The sequence below is a fragment of the Strix uralensis genome, chromosome 1 (assembly GCF_047716275.1).
Source record: "Strix uralensis isolate ZFMK-TIS-50842 chromosome 1, bStrUra1, whole genome shotgun sequence".
Classification (NCBI taxonomy): Eukaryota; Metazoa; Chordata; class Aves; order Strigiformes; family Strigidae; genus Strix; species Strix uralensis.
This window is the reverse complement of record NC_133972.1, coordinates 66,411,110-66,437,718: the sequence shown is the minus strand read 5'-3', so window position 1 is coordinate 66,437,718 and position 26,609 is coordinate 66,411,110. Positions and strand designations below refer to the sequence as shown.

The following is a 26,609-nucleotide window of genomic DNA, read 5'->3' as shown; positions in this document are numbered from 1 at the left end:
TCGGACTAAGTACTAACAGTCTTAAGAGTACAAAAATGAACTGAACTATTCTGTAAAAAAAAAAAATGCTTAAGGTTTCTTGGCATGTTCCTATATTTTTCTCTTCAAAGACAAGAAATCAGTATCAGAACATGGGTTCTGAAGATTGTCTTTAAATGGGTTTGATTTTTCTTTCAGTAAGCTTTTAGTCTATTTAGGTAGCAAGTCTGGGTCATTCTTACTATGAAAAATTGAGGTGGGGTCTCTACCTTTTAGATTTTGAAATAGGAGTGAGAAACTGAAATTCTTTAGATATGGTCCTAGTTGCAAACAAGCAGAGGTAGAGCTCAAGTAGTTGTTGAAGTAATGTATACATGGGACTGTCTATAATCTAGAAAAGGTGTCCTATAAATTTTGGCCTGGTTAGGTTACTGTGATGGATGGATACTTTACAGGCATTAAACAGAAGTTGTTTTTTCTTTAAGGTCATCGTTAGATGTGTACTAAGGGAAAATACATTGAGAGAAATGGCTTGGAAGCAAGGCAGCTTTCATTTTGGTAGCTGAAGAAACTGTTGTTGATGTTAATTGTAAGGAACTAAATCAGTTTCAGTGAGCACTCCTAAAAATCCCCCAATAACTTATGCTTTAGCTAAAGACACTTTTATTTAAGTCCAGAGTCTCATTTGTTAATTACTTCATTTAAACAAGAACTTACTAGGCATCATTGGCCAGTATCTATCAACTTAAGACAACCTCTGAAATCAATCAGTGGTTAATAATCTGTACTTGCTGCTGTAGGGTGTTCAGGGAGTGTCTCGCTGATCTGTTTGTCACCTGCTCTCCGCAAAGGGGTGGCCTCAGATCTCTGCAAGCACCTCTACAAAAGGCTATTGAAAAGAACGAAAAATATGATAGATGCATCCTTATCAGAGCAATGTTGTCTGAACAGATAAAAAGATAGCAAAAGAATGAAGTTAGAGTTCTGTATCCAACTCTTAATTAACTTGATTTCCTCTCAGTCTTGAGCTTCTCCCTACTGATACTTTTCTATAGAGCTAGTCCTTTTCCTTCATCAAAAAAAAACCTCCTTAAGTGAGTGGCAGCAGTGTTTCAGCTCCAAATGGAAGCGTTCTCTCCCATTTCTGTTATTTCAGGAAGTATCCAGTACCGAAGTCTAAAGTAACATAACTGTATTGCAAATTGGGATGTTAAAGTGGGGAATGAGTGATTGGAAGACTATGTGACTGTCTGCATTGCTTTCAGAAAAGTTGTCAATTCATGTAATTGGTACCATTTTTTAGTAAGGGCAGCATACTGTAGAAGAGCCTAGTTTAGGTTCTTTATTGAAATTTTAATACCTTTACTGGGAATGTAATCCACATGAAAGCTCTTAGTCAGCACCCTCACAAGTGGTAAAAATGAGAGTGGAGACATGTCCTGGAAGATAAAATTAGTAATGCTGTCTTCCTTCAGAGTTGATTTCTCCACTTTAGCATCTTTCATGGCAAACAGAAATAACAATTTTGTAAGTGTTCATGAGTGTGATATGGCTGGAAATAGTGTTGACTGTGAATAGGATAACAACAGCAACCAAAACCGAGGCATTAGGAAGAGGGCCACTGGAAAAAGATACCATTGTATCGAAGGTCCTGTTTTTCTGTGTTGTTTTATAGCTAGTGATGGTGTTTTACCATTTTCTTTCCAATGCTTTGGAGGTCATTCTAAGAAGTCTCGCATTTGGGGGTGGCGGGAAGAAGTCTGTATGAGTATTGTGTGAGCCATTAATTTTCATATGTGTACTTGCGATGAGCCCAGAAAAACATTAAACTTTGAGTCATATATTTCAGTTCCCAGTAATTACTAGAATAGTAATGTTGGCAGAAGAGTGCCCCTTCAATAGAGGTTTTACTTGTTTTTTTGTTGTCTTCCTCTCTTCTTTTTGTTTTTAGCCACCAGCTAAATACCTCCTGCCAGAACTGACAGCATCAGACTATGGGAAGAAGTGTGTGGTCATTGATTTAGATGAAACTTTAGTGCACAGTTCATTTAAGGTAAGTAAATTCAGAAGTGATCTCTTGCAACTTGAATCTGTCAATGAATGTTGTAGGAACTGTTAAGCCTCTTAACAAATCAGCTAGTCTTACGGGCTCTCCCAGGATGCCTGGTAGTTCTCATTGTTACTCCTATGATTATTCATCCTAATTTAGCTGTAAGGGGAGTAACACAGATATTGTTATTTTTTTTTTTTATTCTGAGAAAGTCACACTGACTGCAACAAGGCCTGGAATAGTTACTTATTTTATGGCTTTTAATGGTAACTATTCCAACAAGGACCTGTATCTTAACAGGTATAAAACTTGTTGCTCTGAAAATACCATTTTGTTTTTGCTGTTTAAATGATGCCATAGTTAGTCTAGGAGAACGGAAACTCAGCACAGCTTTATGCTAGGTAGATGTACCTTAAAACAGTACATTTTGGGCGCCAGTGATTGCTGTGTTCTGTTGCTGAGATGATTTCTTTCTGTGCCAGGCTGCTGTCCTGATGACAGTGTTTTTAAGTATTTAGCTTTCCCAACAGGAAAGCAAATAGCTTTTAACTGTTGCTGATGAGTCAGTCATCTTCTAGAAGCAACTTTTTATAACCCTTCAGATTTCAGCATGTGGTGGAAGTAGTGGTATTTTTCTATTGTTTAAGTAGGGCTAAAGTTAGAATTAGGAGAATTAAGAAATACCAATAACCTAAACTGGCTCAGAGTACTGGTAGCATTTCTGATTAGCAAATGTCAGACATGATGAAGCATCTGCTAGTTTTATACTTTGACTAAAGAATTTGTAAGAATCAGTAGTGCATTTCCTTACTGGTAGCAAGCTAGAGTTACCACCAGCTTTATAGTCTTCTAGTTTTGGTTGCACTCCATTTTTCACTGCTAGCATAAACACAACATTTTAATCCTGCAGTATTTAGTTGCCAGCATTTAAATATGCAAACCATAATTCATGTTGTGGTTAGAATTTGGCAACAGCCTGTCTTTGTTGACTTAAAGAAGGCCTTATAAGGAGATACTAGAACAAATATTCCTGTGCCTCAAACTGAAACTAAGATTCTTCTCTGACTTTATTGTGCCTAATGGTATATAAAAATTCGTGGTGTCATACAGGAACCTCTTAACCTCAGTGCCAGAGCCTTGTCTTCTATACCCAGACTGAATTTGTACATGAGAATTTTTCAGGGAGATTAGAAACATAGCTGGATTGGGAAGGGAGGGACCATTCCTCCTAATTAAACAAGAGTCAAAAATAGGAAGGGAAAGCTGAATTTAAAAGTCTTAAGTTTACATAAAAATAATGAAGTATTAGATTTAGTGTTATCTGAACTGTAAAAATGAAAGTTTGCTTTCTGAGTGCTGTAACTTTGTACTGTCATTTTTTCTGGTTTTTGAAACAATGAGATTCAATTTACATGTTGGGGGGGTTTTTTAACCATTTTAAAGAAATACCTGTTTAATGGTTGACAGTGTAAATCCTTTCTTGTAGGATTGAGGTTTGCCTCTATTGCAGAGTGCTTTCTTAGTGGGCTCATTTTAATCATCCCATTTATTGAAATTATATTTAATGGTTATTTAAATGATGTTAAATAGATATTTAAGAAAAATCAAAAGATTATTCTACATAGTCTCAAACACTGAATAATGTTTTATGTTAGGAAAAGAAAACTAGTCCTTTTTTGTGTGAAGGAAATAATGTTAGGCAAATGTTGGAGTTTCTGCAGTAATAGAGCCTTACAGCTGTGATGGCATTATCTTAATGAGAAGCTGTGTGATGGGAGTACGTACAAGAAAACCAAGTGTTGGAGGAAATGGCTTTAGATGTTTACTGGCTAGTACTGTCCAGTGGTGCTGTTTGGATTTTGTTTCATAAAGGGAAATACGATGGATTTCAAGAACAGCAGGGGTTTTAACACCTATGTGCATACTGCTCTGCCGAAATAATCAAGTTACTTTTGCAGTTTCTTCTAGCTGGGTTTTTGTGGTGGTTTTTTTCACTAAAACATGTCTGCTCTACCCAGGCAGGTCCCTACTTAAAAGCTGTAAAAGCATACATAAATTTGTGACTTTTTGGTACAAAAGCCTTTATTTAAAACACATGATATTTAGAATTCATAATTGTTATGAAATAGGCTTCATATTTCAAATGCAGATAATTTTTTTTTTAAGCACAACCAGAGAGGCAGAGTATTTAAAGTGCTCTTTTATGAAAGTAGCAACATCTGAAGGAGGATAATTCTTGTCTTTTTATGCCCTTGCATATTTGTGAAGCTTTAAGGAGGTACTAGTCTTTCATGTTAAGTGCATATTAAAAGAATAAAGTTTGGGGTGCTTTGGCAAGAGTAAAAAAGGAATAGATAGACATTATAGTTATCATTCCCATCATAAAACAATAATAGAAGCAAAAATCATAAATTATTAAATCAAGGAGATGTAAACCTGGTATTGTATAAAATGAATTAAACCACATGCAGGTCTGGAATGTAATCATATTCAAAACTGGCTGTGAAACACTTTTAGAACATTTAAAACTCTGAAGCATTTTATTAAATAGAAACAGTTCTAACTGAAGTAAAGATTTTAAATGGAAATACGTTGTCTTCTTTCACACTGTGTCTCTGTGGTTCCCACTTGAGGCATGCACGTGCTTCACGTGTGCAACCCCAGAAACCTTTATCCAGCAAATTGTTGCGGATATTTCTCCTATCTTCCCATCATGATGAAGGACAGAACCTCAGTCCCTGCTCTTTTCCTTATCGCTTGTGTCAACAAGAAAGCGACGTAGTACCTGAAGTATAAGTGGGGGAAGCAAATATGTAGTTAAGACTAGTTTGGTTAGTGTTACAAAGTCTAAGGGTGAGTTTTATTTGTTAGCAAAATTTAAGTTGTCTAAACAGAATGTGATTTTCTCTGACCATCTGGTTGGTGTTGCTTCTGTTAAGAAAGTTTAATAATAGCTGTAGTTTTATCAGTGGGCTTCAAAACCCTAGAAACTTGCAGTGACCTATTCCTTTTCTGCTGCTACAGAATATTTACCTTGCTTAAGGGAGTCATGCATATATAAATTCTTCAAGTGTGTACAAGTCTCTTCAAAGTATGCACGGAACTGGCACCCACTTGAAAACTGGTGGCTGAGTCTTATTGACAGTTCATTTGGGTTTCTTTTAGGTGAAGCTTCAGAACTTTTTTGTGTAGCTGTTCTGTGGCTATTAGAGATGCTGCAGAGTATCTTCTCTGTCTGAGGGGCTTCATGCAGGTAACAGATGGGAGCCTCCCCTCTGTCTTTTTCAGAAGCAGGAAGGAGGATGTATCTTGTAAATTGCTTGATGTCAGCTTAAAAAAAAAAAAATTGTATCTGTGGGTATTTGAGGAATTCTTTAGACCATGGTAGTGCAGTGGTCATCAACAGGATGGCGCTCTCCAGCATCAGCAGCTGTGGAGGTTTGGTTGCCAATACTGGTTGGTCAGGACAAGTAGATTCAGTGTAGCTTCTCATTTGCCCTCTGACACAGCGCTTGCAGACATTGGATCAAACCATCTTCCTTATTACTTTGCTACTGAGAGAAGGTGTTGCCCTCTGTATAAATTCTTACGGTCATTTTGCTCTCCTTGCAGGAAGGTCATTTGGCAGTGGAATTAGAATCTCGTTTTTCCAGGGAATGTGATAAAAGTGATGCTGTTGGGTTAATACTGCAGGATTCTTGTTTCCTACCTTCTTTTTTCACAGAGTACACGTTTAGGCTCACCAGTTTGGGATCTTCTTCTCAGTCTCGTTACCTTGGCTGCTTCTTTGCTTTCTTGTGTTGTGGTTTGAGCTCAGAGGGCAACTGAGCACCACACAGCCGCTCACTCACCCCTTCCACCTCAGGAATGGGAAGGAGAAAATAAAGCAAAGGGCTCAGGAATCAAGATAAGAACAGGGAAGGATGACTCGCCCGTTATGGTCACGGACAAAAGACAAACTCATTAGAGGAAGAAAAAGAACATAAATTCTATTTGGACGTTAACAACACTTAACAGAGTAGGACAGTGAGAAGCCACATCTTGAAAATACCTTCCCCCACCCCTCCCTTCTTCCCAGGCTCAGTTTTGATACTGATTTCTCTACCTCCTCCCCTCCAGCAGTACATGGGACAGGGAGTGGGGGGCGTGCAGTCAATCCCACTGCTTCTTCCTCCTGGGGGAGGACAGAACTCCACGCATTCTTCTGCTCCAGCATGGTGTCCCTCTCACGGGAGATGGCCCTCCACAAACTTTCTCCAGCATGAGTCCTTCCCATGGCCTGCAACACTTCCCAAGCTGCTCCGACATGGGTGCCCCCCTTGTGCTGCAGTCCACCCAGCATCGAACTACAACAGCATGGGCTTCCCTGAGAGTCCCAGCCTTCTTTGGGTGCAGCCGCCTGCTCTGGCTTGGGGTCCTCCACAGGCTGCAGGTGGGCATCTGCTCCACCATGGACCTCCATGGGCTGCAAGGGCACAGCCTGCCCTCTCACCATGGGCTGAGGAGGGTCTCTGCACTGGCACACCCTGCCCCTTCCTCCTCCTTTCTTTCACTGACCTCAGTGTTCACATAGGTGTCCTCCTTGCAACTCAGCCTCCCAACTCCCCCTCCTCCCAGGTTCCCCTTCTTAAATACATTATCGCAGAGGCATGGCCACCGTTGCTTATTGGCTCAGGTTTGGCATGGACGTGGGTCCAACTTGGAGCCAGGGGAAGTTCAAGAAGCTTCTCACAGGAGCCACCCCCATAGCCCTCTCCCCCACTACCAAAAACCCCCACCACTCACACAAACCCAACACATCTTGGCACCCCATTGCCCCCCCCGCCCCCCCAACCGGGTTTGAAGGCTGTTTCTAGTCTTGCAGATTATTCAGTGGCACCTCCTTGGTGGTACTTGAGATCAGTCTGTTGTCTGATCCAGAAAATCAGGTGGGAAAGTCTACAAGTCTAATAGAGCTGAGTGAAGGTGTTTTCCAGCCTTAGCATAGTAATGCCATACCAGTTAACAACCAGACTACTCCTAGCCTTCCTTTTAGGCTGTTGCCCATGAAGTATCTTGTCTGTTAACCAGTCATGTTAAAACTATATTTGGCAGTTCTGTGTCTCAGCCATTTCCAAGCTGCATATCACGGAATGAGTTACAAACTTCAGCTGCGCACGTTTACATGATTTTTTTTTTTATCATGGACGTAATGCACGAGCCATACCAAAGGATTCTGCCAAGTTTGAAGTCCAGTTGATCTAGTAAAGACTGTTAGCAGTGCATTCCCCAGTTACCACTGCTGTCTAGCCAAGATTAGACTATGTACTCTTAAACTGTCTACAAGGACACTTTTCCAATTTCCAAAGTAATTTTACTTGACCAACAGTTTTTCATAGTAAGTCTTAAGAAATAAGTTGTATTCAACGGGCTAGAAAAATAGATTCAAGGACTTGGATAGAGTGTGCCTGCTCTTCCCTTTTGAATTCAAATGCATTTTTTACATGATTAATTTTATTGGTATAGCATGTTCTTAAGGTATCACATCTTGAGGATCATTTAACTGTACAACTTAAGTCTTGTTGCAACTTGTTGCAGCTCCCGATTCAAATATAACCACTAGGTATTATTTTTACCACTGTCTTTATTTTTAATTAAATATTAATTGATGGTCCAGAATAGAATATGTGAAGCACATAGCTGAATTTCTTTGTCATCATCCACACAGACTTGATCAAAGAGTTATCAAATAGATATTTTTTGTGGTAAACACAGCCAGTGGTAATGGGGAGTTATTCAAGCAGTAAAGTGTATTACATTGTATGAAGCTTAAAAATAGCTGTGTAAGGCTTCTGACTTGTGTGTGCAAAGGGTGCACACAGAGTGGATCTGTATAGTCAATAATGCTTATTAATTTGTTCCTGAGAAGTAAGTACTCTTACACCTCTGAAATTTTCCTTCTAATGACCTTATTTTTAATGTTGATTTATTTCCTTGTCATTCTTTCTAGCCAATTAGCAATGCTGATTTCATCGTTCCTGTTGAAATTGATGGAACCATACATCAGGTAAGTGCTGTTGTTCCTTTGACATTGTTCTAGTAGTGGAAGTGTCCTTAGTGCCCCAGAGCATTATCTTTCTCCATTTGCTGCTTTACGTTCAATAACTTGCCCTTTTACAAAATACAAAAGCTGTGTGCTCTGGAATGTATCATCCAGACGGGCATCCCTGTTTGATCAGGAATGTAGTTTCTAACTACTAAGTCTCAATTTTAACTTTTCCAGTTCTCAGGACTTCAATACTTGACTCTTTGTCAATTTGAAAACGTTTTCAAACAGGAAATGATCTAAGGATGGGTTTTCAAATATTGCTAGGCCCAGAAAAAAACTAATTGAATACTACATTTCTCATCCCCTCCACAGACAAACATGACATATTTTGGCTAATGTCTGTTGGTAGTTTATATGGACAAAGCTTTATAAAAGTATTAAGGAAGAACAGACATTTCTTTAGTTTTTGTGGCAATCTATGTTTAAGTTCTGTCCCCTTTTCTTCCTGTAAGTAATTTAAGTTCCTCTGATATGACTTTTTAGACACTTCAGCATCTTTAAAAGATCTGTACAAAATGACGACGAGACTAATTTTTGTGTCCTATTCTTTAAGAACTTCTCTTAAGACTTTGTGAAATGGTTTTCAGTAAATGCAAAACACCCATAATTTGAAAATCAGTTCCCTGCATGTATCTTAGCTTGGTGTCTTTAATCAGTAGTCATTTCTGAAAACGTTGAATGAAATAAATCACAGTGCCATAAATTTTCCTCTTCAGACAGACATTAATGTTCCTGCTAGAGACAGGTTATACTGTTTAATGTGAAGTTGAGCCCTTCTCATATATGAATCTTGCATGTTTTTTAAAACACATTCTGTTGGTTGTTGTAGGTTAAAAATAATGCAGTTATTGATTTGCAGATCTTCCCTAGATATGATTTAATGGAGATTTTAAATAATTTTTGAAATGTTGTCTTTTATATGGATTTTCACTTGGACAAATAGGTTCGTATTTTCATCTTGGAGTAATTGTTAGATCATAAAGTTAGTTCATGTTTGATTTCCTGTTATGAAAACCCCGTATCTGGGGTACTTAAACCTGTAACGTTCACCAGAGCTGAATGCCTAAAACATGTAAGTGATGTTTTAGGAGGTTTGCATTGTGATATTGTTGGTCTTCATTTGATGTGGGCTTTAGTTGTGTTTGGTGCTGTTAACACAGACATTTTCTCTCCTAAAACTTTCTAGAATGCTTTTGAAAGGGAATAAAATAGGTTGCCAAACAATTTTGAATGGCTTATGATTGTGATCACTTAGCTTGTCGAGATTGTGTATTTATATTTTGAAACAAAACCCATAAAAGACTGTTTGGGCATTACACTCAAGCACTTCAAAAGCCTGTTGCTTTTCTATTCCCTGCTGCAAACTTGCAGATTCTTCACCAAACATAATACACTCAAGATGACTGGGGAAGGGGGGGGTGGGGGGGTGGAGTGGGGCACACAACACACACAAAACAAAAAAAAACCTGCTCAAAGGGAGTGGATTTGTGCATACCCTAAACAATGAACAGGACGAAGGATGCTCTTGACAGAGAAGGTCAAGTGAAGTTAGCCTCTGACTGTGCTTTGCTGGAGACTTCCTGCAGGTTTCAAGGAAATTGCTTAATCCCTTTGTATTTCAAGTTCTTCATCTCTAAAATAGGTAAATATCTCAGTTGCATCTGGGTGGTAGAAATGAAGTTAATTGTAAGGAATTTGTGATGCTTGAAATAAAGGTAATTTATATGGTATGCAGAATAGGCAAAGTCTTGAATTCCTGTGTTTGTAATACCTCTGCAGGCAAAGTAATGTACTATCATCCAGGCTTAGTCTGACGTGCATTAACACAAGCTGTAGAGCTTTGACAGCTGGTTCGCACTTCAAACCTGTAGTTTTTTATTAATTTGGAGCATAAACAAGCCAATATCAACAATTTTTGTTACCTGTCAGAATTTGTCATCTGTATAATGCTTGTCCATTTTCTTAAGCAGTTTATATACTCAAAGATTAATCACTGGCACTGGGAAGTACTTCCATCTGTTCAAAATATCACGGGATATGTGAAATGTTGTGGAACCATGCTGTCCATAGTCCACATCCCTACCTGTTTTACCAGTAAGCCTGGTGTCTTATCAAGCAGGAGATTGTATGATACAGTACTGTTGTACTTGAACTCTGCCTTAGACAGAACCCCATGAAAAACAAATGGAGAACACCATTTCAGAAGTGCTCATTCAGAAGGAAATTTGAAATTATACAAGATTCTTCAGATCTATAACAGAAATTCAAGTTCTGGGAAATTCAGTTGCTGTATGCTTGAAAGAGTTTTGAGACTGACTTATCTAACAAGCTTTGTTCGTGGTAAATGTTGTAATTTTTTGTTGTGCAACAAAGGTATTCAAAAAAGACTGTCTTTTGTTTGGGGAGTTTATTTTCTCTTATGTCATTTATAATCCAGAGGTCAGAGAGTCTCTTGTTCTTCTGTGGGGAGGACAGTTCAGTCATCATCTTAAAGGGTACTTGGGTAAACCAGCTTCCCTGGATTAAAAAATAGCTTTTCTGAACATCCCTTGTCCCTCTCACATCTTTCTTTCTGTAGCTTAATTTACATTGTCTTTAGAAAAGAGTTGTCATTTTATTTTACAAGGATAACTCACGTGTGGAGGTACCCCTCTCTCCTTCTGTTATGGGTCTTCAGATGCCTGCAGAGACTGTGCCCGTCTACCCGTCTACAGGGCAGCTAAAGTTACAGGAGATGAATCCCACGCTTTGTGTTGGAAATGATGGCACAGATACAAAAGGGCAGTTCTAATGCAAGCTGACACTCTTCTGGCCAATTCTCTCATTTTTGTCTGGTTCTCTGAATAAAAGGAAATCAGAGCTGGTCCCCTGCTCTACCAAATTGTAAGTGAGAAACTGTGGGAAGTCCAGTGAAATGTGTTGCAACTGAGAGTGCACTTTAGAGGAAGTTTACTGGGGATGAAAGTAGTGGCTGGAGAAAAGATGTTCAACCTGTTTGGTACGCTGCAAGAACACGTCTTCTCTTTCATCGCATGCTTCCCATTTAAGCAAGTGCAGAGCAATCACAACCCTCAGATTAGAAACTGTGCATTAAATATAGCTTTAATCCCCAATGAGTGAAAATTTTTAGGGTATGGTGGTCCTTTGTCTTTTATCCAAATTGACTTGCAGTGCCTTTGTGCCTTGCTGTTGGTGTCACAAAGTAAAGAAGGCTGTCAGGAAGAGGGTGATTTGGTGTTACTTGAAATTTCATTATTGAATGTAATTTGTTTATTAAGTGAGTAAAACTAGTTTTTAAGTGGTTTTGGTTTTGTTTTTTTAAATTCAATTAACAATTGCTTATTTTTAGTTGTTGAAAGCCAAAGAAATGTTTGGTGTGTATCTTTGAATGTAACGTACAAAATGTTTTTTATTGGTGGGGGAAACATTGTTTGAGTAATAAACTTCATTTCTATGAAGGACAAAGTTCATTGATTTTCTTACAGAAGGCTGTAGCCTGGTTCAAGTAATCCAGGATAGGCTGTATCCGTTCTAGCTGGCCTATTCTTGGTTACTTGCACTGGGAGGCAACCACAACTGTGTGAATCAGAAAAACGAGGCTCAAGAACGCATGTTACTTTCTGCTCACTGTAAAGAAGATGCACCCAGCCCACGAAACAGGAGATTACAGAAGCTGGAGTTGTCATGGGCAGATTTCTTTGTCATTACTTGAAGATTTTGTTATTGCAAAGCTGGTTTTGAAAGGCAATTCTTTGTGTCCTATTTAATTGATTAAAACTAAGCTGGGTTTCTCTTTGGTTTGCAAATACTGAGTCTTTTTAGGTTAAGACTGCTCTGTGGTATAGAAAATGTATGTGGATATACCAAATGCTTGAAAACAATTAAAGATAATTACTTGTGTTCTGCCATTAGCAGTTGTAAGTACAGAATCCTGTGAAAACATGCCTAGTGCTTGATTTGTGCCTTAACATTTTAAGAGTAGGGTTCATTTTAAATTTAAAAAAAAAAAAAAAGACTGTATTCCTCTAAATTCTTACTGTGATAAGGAAGAAATTAGTGAGCATACAATACAGAAAAACTGGAGGGGTTTTTTTTAGTGCCCTGAAGACACTATATAAATCTCAGAAAAATGCCAGGAGCCAGTTAGTCTAGAGACTTAAACTGAAGACATCATGCAACAGAGGAAAAAGCCAAGCCACAAATAACCATGGAGCATTGAGATTCAAGACCAGCCGCTAACAAAGTAAAGGGGAAAAAATTCCAAATGAGGAGGAAGAGGAGAAAAGAGCTGCACTGTCAGCTGAAGAAAGCTTTTTATGTGAAGTAAACCAAAGAGATTTTGTAGCCCAGGATACCAGTACACTTGCAGTTGCTTCCAGGATCTGAGTAGGACTTCTCAAAAAAAAAAACTTCAAGGAGAATAACCATCCGGAGTATTAAGATATGTTGTTCTGCAAAAAACCCTGTTGTTTTTAAAAAAATTAAAAAACCCAAAGGGTGAAGGAGTTGGGGCTTTTAAGAGGGGGAGAGAATTATGACAGAAATTCGGTGAGACCTCATCTAAGAGATGGTATTTATTATTTAATAAGACATTTACCATGAGAAGGAAATCTTACCCAATAGGTAAGATTTGAGGCAGGACACCAGAGGAAAATCATGTAGAGGAGGTTGAGGGTGCTCTGTGGTGGATCAGGAGATCTAAACTGCTGAAGAGAGACAATACAAATTAAAATGCTGTGTACTTATAGCTAATACTGACTAGTTGCAGTATTAGGAGACCTACAGATCGCCAAAAGAGCACATATTGCAAATACTTGCTTTTATAAGCCCACTTTTGTCCACAAGCCTGTGGTTAAGGAGCTCTCGATCTGTAGCTACTGGGTTGATTTACTGTATGCTCTCTTTATGGACGAGGTGGGTTATGTTGCAAGCAGCAAAGTTCATATCCTTGGCTCGGAGTTTGTAATTACATTCCAAGTGGAAATACTTCACTGACACAGGCATAGATAGGGATGGAGAGCAAAGAGGAGACTTGTTTTGCTGTAACTGAAAACACTAGATTTAAAAGGGAAACAAATACTAGATTCCAGCACTAAGTATCCAAGAATGACTTTTAAGATTTTGGGGTGTCCCTTTTGTGCCCTCAAAAATAAGCGTAGGAATATAATTTAACAGTAAACAATTAAGAACTTCTTATGAACTGTAGAGTTAAGTAGTAATGTGCATCTTTCTTTCCTCTTACAACTGGCGAGTTTGGATAGTATCTTTCTGGGTACCCAAATGCAAAGGGACTGCAACAGGCTTTCTACCGGTGTCTTTAACGATGTGAAGATATGAAAGGAAAGGAAATACTACCAAACAACTTTGTGAACAACTAAGTGAAAAATGAATTGCATTGTTATAGGAGAGGAAATGACTTGGTTTATGCCTAATAAAATAGAGGAAGCTTTGCTATAGTTATCTGGAAGGAGAGTGGTGTTGAAGTACATCTGTTAACTGTCTAATTCAAAAACTGTCACATTTATTTGATTGATTAGGTGTTGCTGTGGTTGTTTAAAAAAAATTTTAAATAAATCAGGTTTGTAAATTATTAGCTGTATCAGAGTTTGAATGTATTGTTTGAATTTGAGAGGCCAGAAGTAGTTTAGGTGAAGTTCATAGAAATAACTTAAAGCAGATCAAGTCTTCATGCTATGAGCTATATGCTACATAAAGTGGAAAAGTAATTAACATTTCTGCTTTAGTCGTTAAGGTACAGCTCCATCATACATGTTTTTAATAAAACTTTGCTTTCAGATTTAGGTTTTCAATTTCAAGTCCCTATTATACAACTTTTCTTCTTTTGCTAAAGGCTTTAATTGTTACACTTCAGTTCAAGCTGGCATTTCTGTATTTTTCTTCTTCAGGCTTTTTTTTTCTCTGGGTACCTTATGTTGTTTTACCTCTTTAATAATATGAATTTAGCAAAATGCATACAATTAATCTAGTTCTACGTGTCAAAGAAAGAAATTCCTGAAATTGCATCAGTCATGCAATTCTTCCTGAATTCAGTTCTTTGCCAGACTTCTTCAGTTGAAATTTCCAGTGTTAAGGAGTATTTGCCAAACAAAGAAGATAAAATGCTGCCAGTGTTTTCTCTCAAATTTTTTATCTAACTGCATACAAGATAGGTAAATATTTTTCAAGCAGACTCCCCTCTTCAGTTTCCCAGTTTATTCTGAACTACTTCTAAGCTTTCTGAGCAGCAGTTACCTCATCTTGGTATTTTCTGTGAATGCAAATCATCTTGCTTGCTCTGAAAAGAGAGGAAGAAGGCTCTAATATCTATTAATCCGGTTGTTGACAGTAGGCAGCCAAGCTGCCTGTATGCTTGTCAGCACAAAAAAGCAATATAACATTGCTGAAACCAAGCTGCTCAGGAGGAGGGAGATGCTAAAAGAGATCTTTATGACAAAGTCAGAGTAGAAGATGCTGTAGACTTTGCCACTGAATTTTGAAAGTGACATTTACTAGACAATCGGTATGGTGCTATGAAGATTTTTGTTGAAAGCTCTCTGCAGAGCCAGATAACTGATAACTATCCATAGTGAGATACGGTACTTAGCGCCTGGAATTTAAAAAATGAAAGAATTAGCCACAGGATGAAAACGGTTCCCTATTGTGCAATTCCTGTCATCTTAGAGGTTTCATCAGATTTATTCCTTCTGTAAAGCTCTTCAGGACTGAGGACACCAGCACCAAAATAATTTTGGTTGAGAGATCTGAATCCTCACTTCTTGAGAAGCCCGACTGTCTCTCTTTGCTTTTAATGAGATTTTTCAAGAAGCATCACTCCAGATGATGCACAGCATTTGCAATTGCATAATCAGCATGGGTCTTGGCAGCCCATGCATTCAAATTTCTCATTATTGGATGGCTACTTTTATCTTGTATACTCTTTTTCTTCAGCATTTGATTTGAACTGCTTCCATGTTAACTTTTGTTTCTTCAAGTGTGTTAGGATTACAGGAGTGTTTGTTGTTTTTTTTTTTTCCTTTCTTTTTACCTTAAACACCATTTGACCTAAATAGTCATTATCATTCCAGGTTTATGTATTGAAACGACCACATGTGGATGAGTTTCTTCAGAGGATGGGAGAGCTCTTTGAATGTGTACTCTTCACAGCCAGTCTAGCCAAGGTTTGTTCCTCTGTTCATCTCATTAGCCCTTATGGTGCTAGTCAGTGGACTTTTGGTTGGGTTTTCTATAGATAATTATTTCTACAGTTGGTACTATCTTAATTTTTCCCCTTCTTTTTTGCTTCTTTGTCTGACAGTGTGTACTTTGTCTGCTAGTGTGTGGGTAAGTGTTTCCATGGTAACACCATCACATATGGGCTTGTCTCATAATGTAGCCTCCATGCATTGCTCATAATGCCAATATGAAAGGCTTACAAGTTACCATGGTTATAGTGAGAAATTAGAACAAATAGCGTGCGAGTAAAACAGTATATTAAAGCTGGGCATGAAATAAAATACACTGTATTTAACACTATGTACATAATCAGTGATTCAGAAATTTACTGCATCTAAAAATTGGGAACACATTTTTGTTCTGTCAAGGTACAATTGCAATCTGGAGTTAGAAAATCAGACATTTTTTAAAGCTTGAAACATCAACAGGAATATTTTGTGCCCTCTGGTCTCCAGTAGCAGTAGTACCTCGTAGGTAGTTTTGTGGTAGACATTACAGTAGTAGACATCTTAAATTCTTCACTTCCTTCAATGTATTGTATTTGTGGTGTCTTGTTTGTAAAATTACATTTCTAAATAAAACTCTAGTATAGTAAGCTTTTACTCCAACTTAGTGTATAGATGGTGGAAGGGGACAGGACCCTGTTTGATCTGCTATAGTGCCTTCTTATCAGAGGATTCCTCCCTGCACTCCATTTACCATGTTCTGTTCAGTCACATTGTGAAAATCTAAATAATGGCACAATTTCATACTACAGTTAGATGTCTAGCAGTTTTCATAGTCAAAAGATGATTGATTTCAACATCAATTTGGTTTCTCGGTTTAAAATACAGGAAAATGGTAATTCATGCCCTACAAAAACAAGTTAAAGCTACCATTTTCAAGTACATGCTTATTTCATGTTCTGGTTTATTTGGATACTATATCAATTGTTGGATTCTAAGCTGTGCCTCAAAAGTATTATATATAAAATGAGAATTTCCCAGTATTGTACATGGGTATTTTCCCTAATAACATCTTTGATCTTTTATGGCCCCATTATGCAATTTGGTAATCTTAAGGTTTTACTGATCCAGTCGCTCCAAGGGCATCATTTGAAAAAGCTACATCAAGCTCAGATGTGTTCATTGCAGTTTATCTTCAGAGACACATGGAAATGAGTCAGCTGTGGAAATGTCTTCATAGAGATTGTCTGTTAGCATTGGCTGATTTTATGGTAATGTTAGGTGAGACCATCAGCTTCTAGGTAACTCCTAGGGTAACTGTAAGTTAGCCCTAAGAATAAAACCTAATTGATAAATCACAGAAAACATTAGAGTACAAGTTAGCTTTCTGTAGAAAGATAAGCGTCCTACTTTTGCGTTAACCTCTCTATTATAATCACTTCAGGTTTGCAGGCATGTAAGTTAATTAACAAGGAGCAGGGAAGAAAATGAAGAAAAGGCATTTTATCTGAGATTATTCTGTGTCCCTTCTTTGTATAGTTCTGTGAATTAGTCTTATCTGTACATTACTAACTTTATGTTTCTAACTTCTCTCTTTAAGTATGCAGACCCAGTAGCTGACTTACTGGATCGCTGGGGTGTGTTCAGGGCACGGCTCTTTAGAGAATCCTGTATTTTCCACCGAGGAAATTATGTGAAGGATCTGAGTCGACTGGGACGTGAGCTGAGTAAAGTTATTATAGTAGATAATTCTCCTGCATCTTACATCTTCCATCCTGAAAATGCAGTAAGTATTCTTAGCATTTGAAGTACTCAAGCGTAACTTTAACTTTCTGGTCCTTGCCCAGACTTTCTAATTCGGAAAGTAGCCTTTCAGAACGCTAACTGTATTAGTTTCTGTATTTTCTTGGACTGCAGGTAGGTTCTGGTATTCACTGCCAAATGGTGAAGGACTAAGGCAAACTGATCTTGACAGTGTGTCAGAGTCGTGACTGTTCATCTGCTTTCAGTTTTAGCTTCTGGCATGAAGTCCATCAGTTTTGAGAAATAATAAGCAGTGTAGAACCTGCATAACTAACCTAGCTCTAAAAAGCGAAGCTGCCCTCCAGCATAGTTTTTGTTCTTTGCAGTGGTGATAACAACAGAAAGGATGGTTACCTTGAACTGCTTTTGGTACCCCATCTTTTTTCATTGTGTGAATGAAAATATTTTATTAGACAAGATAATTAATGCTTTACTGGTTACTATCTGAGTTTTGTATTTGTGGCTAAGGGGAAGAAGAAAAATCATGATCCTGTTGTGTTATTATGCTTCTTAAGTATTTTTTGTGATAACTCACTTCATAATCAAATGTAAGTTGACAAGTTCATCGAGTTTTAGGAATAAGGATAAAAGACAACAGTACTTCAGGGGAGAATAATTAGGAACAATGCTCACTTTCACTGTGTGTTTTGTATCTGCTCCAGAAGCTGTGATGGAATGGTCTGGCCTTTCCTCCCTCCATTGCTGCAATCAGAACTGATGCTCACATCTGTTCTGTAGCTGCCAGGATAGCAAGCTGGAACTCCCCTTAGATATACTGACTTTTAAACAACCAGGCTGTGCAATGTTTTCTTTGATGATTTTAGGCTGCCTTTTTTGTGCACTGTGAATATTAACGTAGGAAGTTTTTATTAGGGACGCTGTTTTGCATGGTCCTGCCTCTCTGGAATAGCACTGGGTTTTTACATGAGCTATTTATCTTGCAGCATTCAGCTTTTAAATTCAGATCTCAATACTGTGACACCCTAAATGATTGGGTGAAAACGTTTTTCTGGTTGGTGCCACACATGGTTTAAAGTTGCTATTTATAATAACCAGGAGCTGTAGCTCTAATTTATGTTCATGGTTAAAATTAAAAACCTGATCCAGATCGTCATTTGGTATCTTGGAATTCAGTGCCAAGAAAATAATGAGCTGTAGAAATTTGGGAGATGAAATTAAGGGCCTTGTCAGAGTGGTTTAATCATGTATAGAAAAGTGCTGCTAGCTAACTGATATTCGAGTCTCTGCAGAAACCAGAGCTTGTAACAAGATCCAAGATAGTCTTTAAAAAACCTCAGTATACTTCCATAGTGAAGATACACAGAATTCCTTCCCCAAATCCAGCCCACCTATTTAAGAAGTGTTATTATATGCATTATTTTCTGAACCTGCTCTCGAGGCTTGTATTTTAATTGGAGAACTGTTCTCTATTCGCTGTTTAAATATTTCCTCCTCAGCCTCATGCCAGAACAGGTTGTTGCTGCATGCCTATGTTTAGTGACTCACACCGATAATACTTAGAGGGGAAAAAAGACTTGCCTGTAAATAAAGCGTCAGTACAGCTTCATAACCTGTATCTTCCTTCTAGTCTATTCTGAATACCAAGGAGGCAGAGCAAATTGAGCTTTCCAGTGTTGGGTCATGTAGGTTACCTGGACGTGTAGAAGAAGGTCAGCTGCATGTCAGCTGTTTTACAGTTGGGTTTGGAAGGTCACCTGTTTTACAGTTGGATTTGGGGTTGATGTTGCATGCTAGAAAATGTGGACTTGAACCTGGTACTCTACTTGAATGATAGTGACTAGCAATTTGCCGTACTGTGATGACAGTGAGTATTACAGGACATCTACACAGGCAAAACTCACACATTCTTCATATCATGAAGTCATCTTAGTATTTGTTGGTTGCTTTGTTTCAGGTGCCTGTGCAGTCCTGGTTTGATGACATGACAGACACAGAGCTGCTAGATCTTATTCCTTTCTTTGAAGGACTAAGCAAAGAGGAAGAAGTTTACAGTATGCTTCATAAACTCTGCAACAGGTAGCCCTTAACTTTGACTGACTTCTGCTACTAGATTGCAGTTGCTAGAGGCTGTCTCCATCTTTTTCAGCTCTTTCAAATGTAAGCTTTGGGGAGGTCACCCCTGTCAGAAGTGCTACTCTTGATCTTCCTGTTACATTGGACACGAAGGACAATCATGAGTGATGCTATTAAGCCTTCAGAAGCCTGACTCCTAAGGTCATGAGTTCAGACTACTTTTTTAAAGGAAAAAAAAAAAAAAAAAAGCTATTTTAAATGGGACTCTTTTAATGAATTTCATAAATGGACATCTTTTACTGGATCAGCTTTTCTTAAAACATGCCAAAAAAGAAGCTTGTATTTCAGCAGTTGAATTTCTCTCCCTTTCTTCCCCTCCCACTATGCAGACAATTTTACCCCCTGCTTAGAGCAGTTGACCTGACTCTGAATTTTTTCTTACAGAATGAAGTGCCTTTTTGAATGTTATTTTAAGATAAAAATTCATTTTTGTATAAGACGTATTTCCAGACATCTTTTAGTCTTGTATTGTCTAAATGCTTTAAAAGGAAAAAGGAAAAATTTTATAGAGCACTGTAATATATAACAAAGGAAAAAGTTGAAACAAAGATGCTGGGTTCCTGTCTCCACAATGACATTAAGTTGTATTACATTTTGTCATGCTCAGAAGGTTTAAGCGTTTGTGGGAGGGGTGATTTGGGTTAATTACATGGTTGTTTCACTGATATGATTTTGGGCACACTTTTGAACATATCTGCAGTTGTTTGAGTATTAGGAAATGATGGAATTGAGAAAATAAGGTGGCTAAGAGATCTAAAGCACCTTTTATTCTAGACAGATGAAGTTCTATTGTCTCTGCTTACGCACAACTGCCATGCCTCTTGTTTTTTGGAGAACCATTATCTTGGGAGAATGGGGAGGAGATCTATTTATTAGTTTAAGACTCTTTTCTTAAAGAAAACCCATCTGGGTAAGCTGGATCTGTATTGAGCTGTTTGGAGTACTTTTTTCTTTTGATTGCTGCTACTGTATACTCACCAAATGGAGTTGACCATCGGCTGTTATACTGTTTTTGCCACTGTGCCTGTGCTATGAAACATTTTCTGTAAGCTGCAAACTTGGGCAATAAAGAAGATGCAGGCTTCATAACCCACCCCCATGTATTAATCCTATGGTATCGGATATACCAGAGAACTCAGTTAAAGGTGACCTGTAAAGGATTTTTTTTTTTTTTTTGATTGGGATGAAACCCTCTCCTTTCTTTGGTATGTAAAAATGCAAAAAGTGTTTTTCCCACATCTCTGGTTTCTATTTCTTCTTCCCCAAGGTGTAAGGTACAGATTGGGAGCCTTATTGAGTCTTGCTAGAAGAGCAGAAGTTACTAGCCTAGACTAAAATTGGTCCTCTGGCTTTGCAGTTGAGTAAGTCAGGTTCTCTGAATCTGAGAACCTGCTTAGCATCTTCTGTAGTGTTGTAAGTACTCTACTTTTAAATATTTTAAGCCTTTGAAGAACAAGGCACACCTTTTTTTTTTTTTTTTTCTTCCCCTTTCCAGTGTCACCTTTTAATTATTATCTGCACCAGAAATCTACAAGCATAAAAATTACAGCTAAGTTTGGCTGTCATCAGAGAAGACTAAATGGAGTAGTTGGTGCTTCTAATTAGCCTAGTGCTAAATTCTGAATAGTAGATCCCCTTTGCCTTTTCTATTTTTCTTGTAAAGTCTTGATCACTCGGAAAAAAATTTTTGCGATGGACTTGGATTGTCATCCTTGTCTAAAACATTGGTGAAGCAGCTTAACAAATTCATTCATAGAAGGGCAGGCCAGCCTACACAGGCAGTGAGTAGATTGTTGTAGGTGCAGTATAAAACTGAAAGATGACTTGCCCCCTTGCAGTGCAGCTGTGCTCCAGCTGCTCGCTGTGTCTTGTAGCGAGGGATTTAGAGGCAGTCCCGTGACGCTTATGAGTCTGTACGGCATCACCGTTTTGTTTTCTTACCAGTTGGCATTACCTTAGTACTGTATAATTCTGTGCCACAACAAACAACAAAACTGTCAAATTAAAAAAAAAGAAAACCTTACATTTTAAAAAAACGGGGGGAAAAGGACGTATGGATTCTGGTTAGTCCATTAACATTTACTTTCAGTTTAAGATTGTTTAATTTTGTATTTGACTTCAGAGTAATGAAGCTGTAAGCTGCCAAAAAGTTGTTCTCTGAGCAGTATTTTCAACTGTGTTTGTAGCTTCTAGACTTCAAATACAGTTTGCAGGGAAGTATTCAGGTTGTAGTTAGTTGTGCAGGTATGATAGGAATGGCTGAAAAAATTCAAAGACTTTCTCACTAGCATTAGGCCAAACAATCTTGCAATTAGACAATAAGTAACCCCACTGAGACATGCCATTTAACGGTTGTGACCTGTTGTATGTGAGACGAACCATGTCATTAGTTTGCATTTATGAAAGCAGCGATTTCATGAACCAGTTGCCTTAAGTCTGTGAATGAATGTTGATTATTAAAGTGTCTTGTATTGTTTTAAAATCCGCATATAATGGACAACTGAACTTCTGCACCAGCTTCTGGGAGAACGGTTCTGATGATGTTCTGGTCAATCATACTTGTTCTGTATTGTTTATTTTGGCTCTTGAAATACACAAATTTCAAAAGAAATCCCTTAGTTTAGTACAGCATTAAAATGACACTTGGTGACAATACAAAGATGAAAAACTTAGCAACAGCTTTGATCTCCGCTAGTATCTTAAGAGTTTTTTCTATAATTTCTGGTGTTTGGTTGTGGGTTTTTTTTAACTCATTCCCACTGAAATAAAACTTGGAGTGCTTGCAGTCAGGTTTGGACTTCCCTGGGTATTCAGATTTGGCCAAAGGCATCAAACTGTCGTAGTTGTTTATTTTGACACTATCATTGTACTTGAAATTTCAAGTGTTACGTTTGCGTGAATATACATACGCTATATATTTAGAGTTTCTAGATTTTAACAAAGCAATATAGTTCTGTCCATAAAGTCAGATAATGAGTGGAATGTTTGTAAAAATTGCAATACGGGTATTTGATTGTATTTTAAGTACAAGATTTTAAAAAGTTAAAATAGGAAAAAATACTTGTTTCCTAAATCTCTTGCATATTTTGAAGTGCAGTTAATGCATGCAGGTCACCAGGGCTGTTATAAACCCTGGTTTTCAATTCTATTTCTGGATATTATAGAAGTATTAAAAAGTCTTCTCCAGTTGGTCATTCTGTTCAGCTAAAGAATTGCTGCCTGGCCTGAAGTTCTGTTGTCCTTTTTATGTCGGGTTAAAAAAGGTTTTTTGCCTGTATAGGTATTTTTAAATTAAGCTGTAAGGCAGAATGCCTTAGATTCTTGAAATTCAACTGAAGTGTTACGATTAAATTGCCATTTGTAAACTAGGGCTGTGCACAGAATACTTGTTAACCACCAGGAAGCGTGGCAGGTTTTGAATGGAAGATCCTAGCAAATGTACAATATTGCTGTGTTCATTTAGGTAGCTTTGGAAGAATAATTTGTCTATTTGTTTCGCCCTTTAATCTTTTTTTAAACAGCAAAGTTATACATGGAAGAAACTCAACACCTGAAGAGATTTGGTTATTGGTGTATGCAATCACTTTATCACAGCATGATTTTGATTAGACAGGTTGGGGACAATAAAGTATCTGAATGACACTGGTGTGTACTGATGTTGAAGCTTTTGAAATTTCAGTGTAAAAAAATCTGTAGCTATATAATTTACAAACACATAATCCTGTGTTTTACAGATTCTTTTTAAACTAATAAACCACAGTACCGCACAGCCCTATTTGTAAAACAAAAACAAGTTTGTGCCTCTGATTTCCAAGGTGCTGTGATGTTATGCCTTTGTGGGGCGAGGAGGGCAGGTGAGACTTGCATGGGGCAATTGCTTAAAAATCTCTGGGCTAACTATGCAAAACCAGCTGTCAGTTTTCTGTTTCACATTATATTGTAAAAATCCAGCTGACTTCTTTTCTTTCTTGTTAAAGATCTATTGGGAACTTCGTAACAGAGGAGTAAGCAATGGGAATGTTTCTTTCTTTTTTCTTTTTTTTTTTTCTTCTAATAATGGAGCTGTTTACACTTTAATGCAATGAACAATCCAGCGATACTTGAGAAACACTACAGATACCATATGAGTGTTTTCAGGAGAGAGAAGTGTTGTCAATCAGGTATTGAATGGTTTCTTTACTGTCACAAATAAAAAATTTTAACAATATAGTTACTTGTGCATGTAATACTTCTCTGGGAAAAAGAATTTCTGCACTTCTCCTTCAGTAATAGTCACTGTCCTAATTTGACAGGGGCTTACTCCTGCTAAAGCACATCCGTGTTAGATAGTAAAATCACCCATCTCTGTTCCACTCTTCTCCCCCTCTCCTCTTTTTAAGACATGTATAGGACTCCTTATTGACTGCCCTGGCACCTGCTTGTGCAAACAGAGCTGATGAACTACTGATGAACTCTGCTAAGTAAATTGGTGGTGACTCTGGCAGATGTTCCAGCTATTTAGATCTCTTGGATGAGATCATACAATAATTTGTTCAAGTCTCAAAGCTGTGTGACTTCTTTTGAAGGGCTTACTTCAGCTACTTGAATAGCTGTTCTTAACATCACTGCCATACCCAAATGAATATCTGAATAAAACACTTTATTTGCTTGGAAAGTCTATTTTGGGAGTTTTTATCTGACACAGTAAGACTTAGGCAGAGCCTTCCTTTCTAGGAAAAGGCACATATTATTAATGCTTTTATGAGCAGAAAACCTCAGGCCTGGTAGAATAAGCAGCTGGCTCAAGATAGCACATTAGTTGTATGATCGGTTGGAATGACCTAGACTGCCTTTACTTTGTACTGGTGGGTTGGGTTTTTTGAATATTTTTTGTTTGTTTTTGTTTTACCAATCTCCTTAGCTGCTACTTAGAATAAAGATGCCTTTCTTTTACTCAGTAAAACAAGCATTTCAAAATTCATAAAACAGCTCATTTGTAGTGGTGAGAAAGATACTGTTGTTCTATCCTGACTGATTGAAACTAAGTGTCTGCAAAACTGAATACACGGTAGTCTATATATGTACATGCCTTCCAATATTTTTTTCCCCTTTTTATTGTGTTCTGAGTCAGAAGGAAATCCAGCCTCTCTGAAATTGCCTGCAAGATGGGATAGGGTTTTTCCAGGTGGGCTGCAGCTCCAGGGGATCCTGCAGTCTCCAGCAGTTTTCCTGGCAAGTGACCTTCACCATCCAGACTTCCTACCAACCCAGCTATGCTGGCAGGAGACCAGGCAAAGTTCTCCTGGACTCCTCTGTTGGTTCTGCTGGAGCTCCTGCAAAATAAATGATCTTTGGGTAATATAGTGGTTTGTACAGGTTGGCAAACTCAAACTTGAAAAGCTTCCAGGCGTGTTTTGTTTAAAGCCTTCTCAAGTGCTATTTCAAAGAGAGCTGTGCTGAGGAGCGTGTTGTCCTGTAATTGCCTAATGCCGTGTTAATCAGCGTTTCTGAAGCACAGGACATACACTAACATCTTGGACTTAATAGAGATCGATTTGACTCAGTCAAGTAGGTCCGCATCTGCAATTACACACCTTCCCAAACAGCAATTTAAGAAGGTTAGATTTGGTCATCATTTAAATCAGCAGCAAACTGAGTTTTTGCGGTGATGGCTGTGTCAGTTTAGCTGTGTCCCCTGGACCTTGCTGGACCCTGTGCTGTAATCGTACCTCCCACTGCTCTTCTCTGTGCAACTGGCATCATTTAATTTTGCAACCACCTTTTAATTTAGTGATGTAGACACATTTGACCGGGATGTAAATTGCAGGAAAATGCTGGACAAAGAAACAAAACGCAGCTGGGCCCCGTCAGCCTTGGCCATCATCTCAGGCTGGACTCCAGCTGGGACAAGGCTGTTGCTACTTGAAGGCGAACAGAGGAGTCACCGTTAAGCCAGAAACATATCACCCCCTCTGAGAACCACTGTTCTTCTAGATAATGAGGGTTGATTGTTTTGTTCATACAAATGCAATGTACACCACCTATGAATTCCCAGTGTTTCAATAAACATTGCACTTGAAGAGTCTGAGGGTTGTTGGAGGAGTTACTGACTTGACGGTTGTTTTCTTTGTCAGATTTGAATGAGCTTTTGTGATGAAAACCAAATTGCTTTATAGTGTAACTTTGTGATTTTTTTTTTCATGCTTTGATTCAGTTGGACAATAAATGTGTTATTTTTTTCATCTTCTTCATGTCTGATAATGCATATAGCTGAAGTCCCCAGAAATCCCCCTCTCCCTCCACATGCTGTTCTCCTTGGGGGAAATACTGGGGCGGGAAGGCAAAGACTTCATTGAATCAGGCCAGCAAGTTCTCGCTCCATTCCTGTCCCCACCTTTTGGATTTACTGGGCTTTAATAAAGATTAAAGCCTTGACTGCTGAGCATCAAGGGCTTCTTCCTCTAGCAGCATATTTGGCAGGTGGGTTCAGTTCCCATTCTTTTTTTGTTAACCTGCTGAGATTAGAGTTAACCTTGCTGCTTCCAAAGCCACTGAAGCCTGTACAGAAGCTGTCGATGAGAAAGGAGCAAGAACCTGGATTCTGGGAGGGGATAAGGTGGTGGGAGAAGACAGCTGATGCAGACTGGTGGGGTTTCCTGTACAGCCCTCTTTCAGTTCCTGCGTGCAGTATCCCTCATACTGCGTTCAGGGCACGCCCCGAAGCAGACGGTTGATTCCTCACCTGGCTGCCCTTGGTTTGCATGGATAAACGGGGGCCTCGGAGCAGATCAGGAGGCACATCACTGCATTTTCTTCCAGGCTGCAGCGGCATCTGCCTCTGTAGCACTTGGCAATGCCTGCTGTGAGTACATCCCTCAGTCGTGATTTTGAGCAGGTGACCTGACGCTGGTCGGGCGTTAACGGTCAAACAGCATTTACACCCTAAAGCAAATCGGAGGGAACTGGGGGGAGCTGCCTTTCACTTGAGCTGAATTGGTTCAAGATGACCATGTGAGGCTGCTTTTCATCTGGCACACATCTCCAAGTTAGGCCTTCAGACAGTAGCATGTAAGTATCATGCTGAAGAAGTTTGGTGTAAATTAAGCACATGCTAGCAGATTAGCCCACAGAAGTAGGAAAGTCTGACAATTTCATGTGTGTTTTTAATAGGAAAATCATTCTATAAATTGGTTTTAGGATTTTTCCTAATCTCTACCTAATCACCTGGTTACTACATGCCATACCATGAGTTGCTGAGAACTGTAGATAGATGTAAAATTTATGTGTGTTTTTATGTACCGGAAATTTTTGGGCACAGTATCTGGTATCTTGGGCCATTTTGTTCCTTCATGAGCAAATCCATTTATAAGAAGAGAGGAAGGGTTTTTTTGAGACTTGAGCCCATTTCTAGCTTAGTGGGGCCACATGCTGTGTAAGA

General features: G+C 38.5%; 1 protein-coding gene across 3 annotated transcripts in view; it reads left to right on the top strand.

Annotated features, from left to right (window-relative positions):
* CTDSPL (CTD small phosphatase like) overlaps positions 1-25,418 on the top strand; it is an 85,379-nt gene extending 59,961 nt beyond the window's left edge. For all 3 annotated transcript variants that reach the window (XM_074869521.1, XM_074869535.1, XM_074869527.1), the window contains 5 exons: positions 1,931-2,032; positions 8,019-8,075; positions 15,203-15,295; positions 16,896-17,081; positions 19,014-25,418. In XM_074869521.1, the coding sequence (XP_074725622.1) occupies positions 1,931-2,032; positions 8,019-8,075; positions 15,203-15,295; positions 16,896-17,081; positions 19,014-19,139 (564 nt within the window). In that variant the 3' untranslated portion in view covers positions 19,140-25,418. The remainder of the gene's footprint in view (positions 1-1,930; positions 2,033-8,018; positions 8,076-15,202; positions 15,296-16,895; positions 17,082-19,013) is intronic.
* Positions 25,419-26,609: the final 1,191 nt, after the last annotated feature.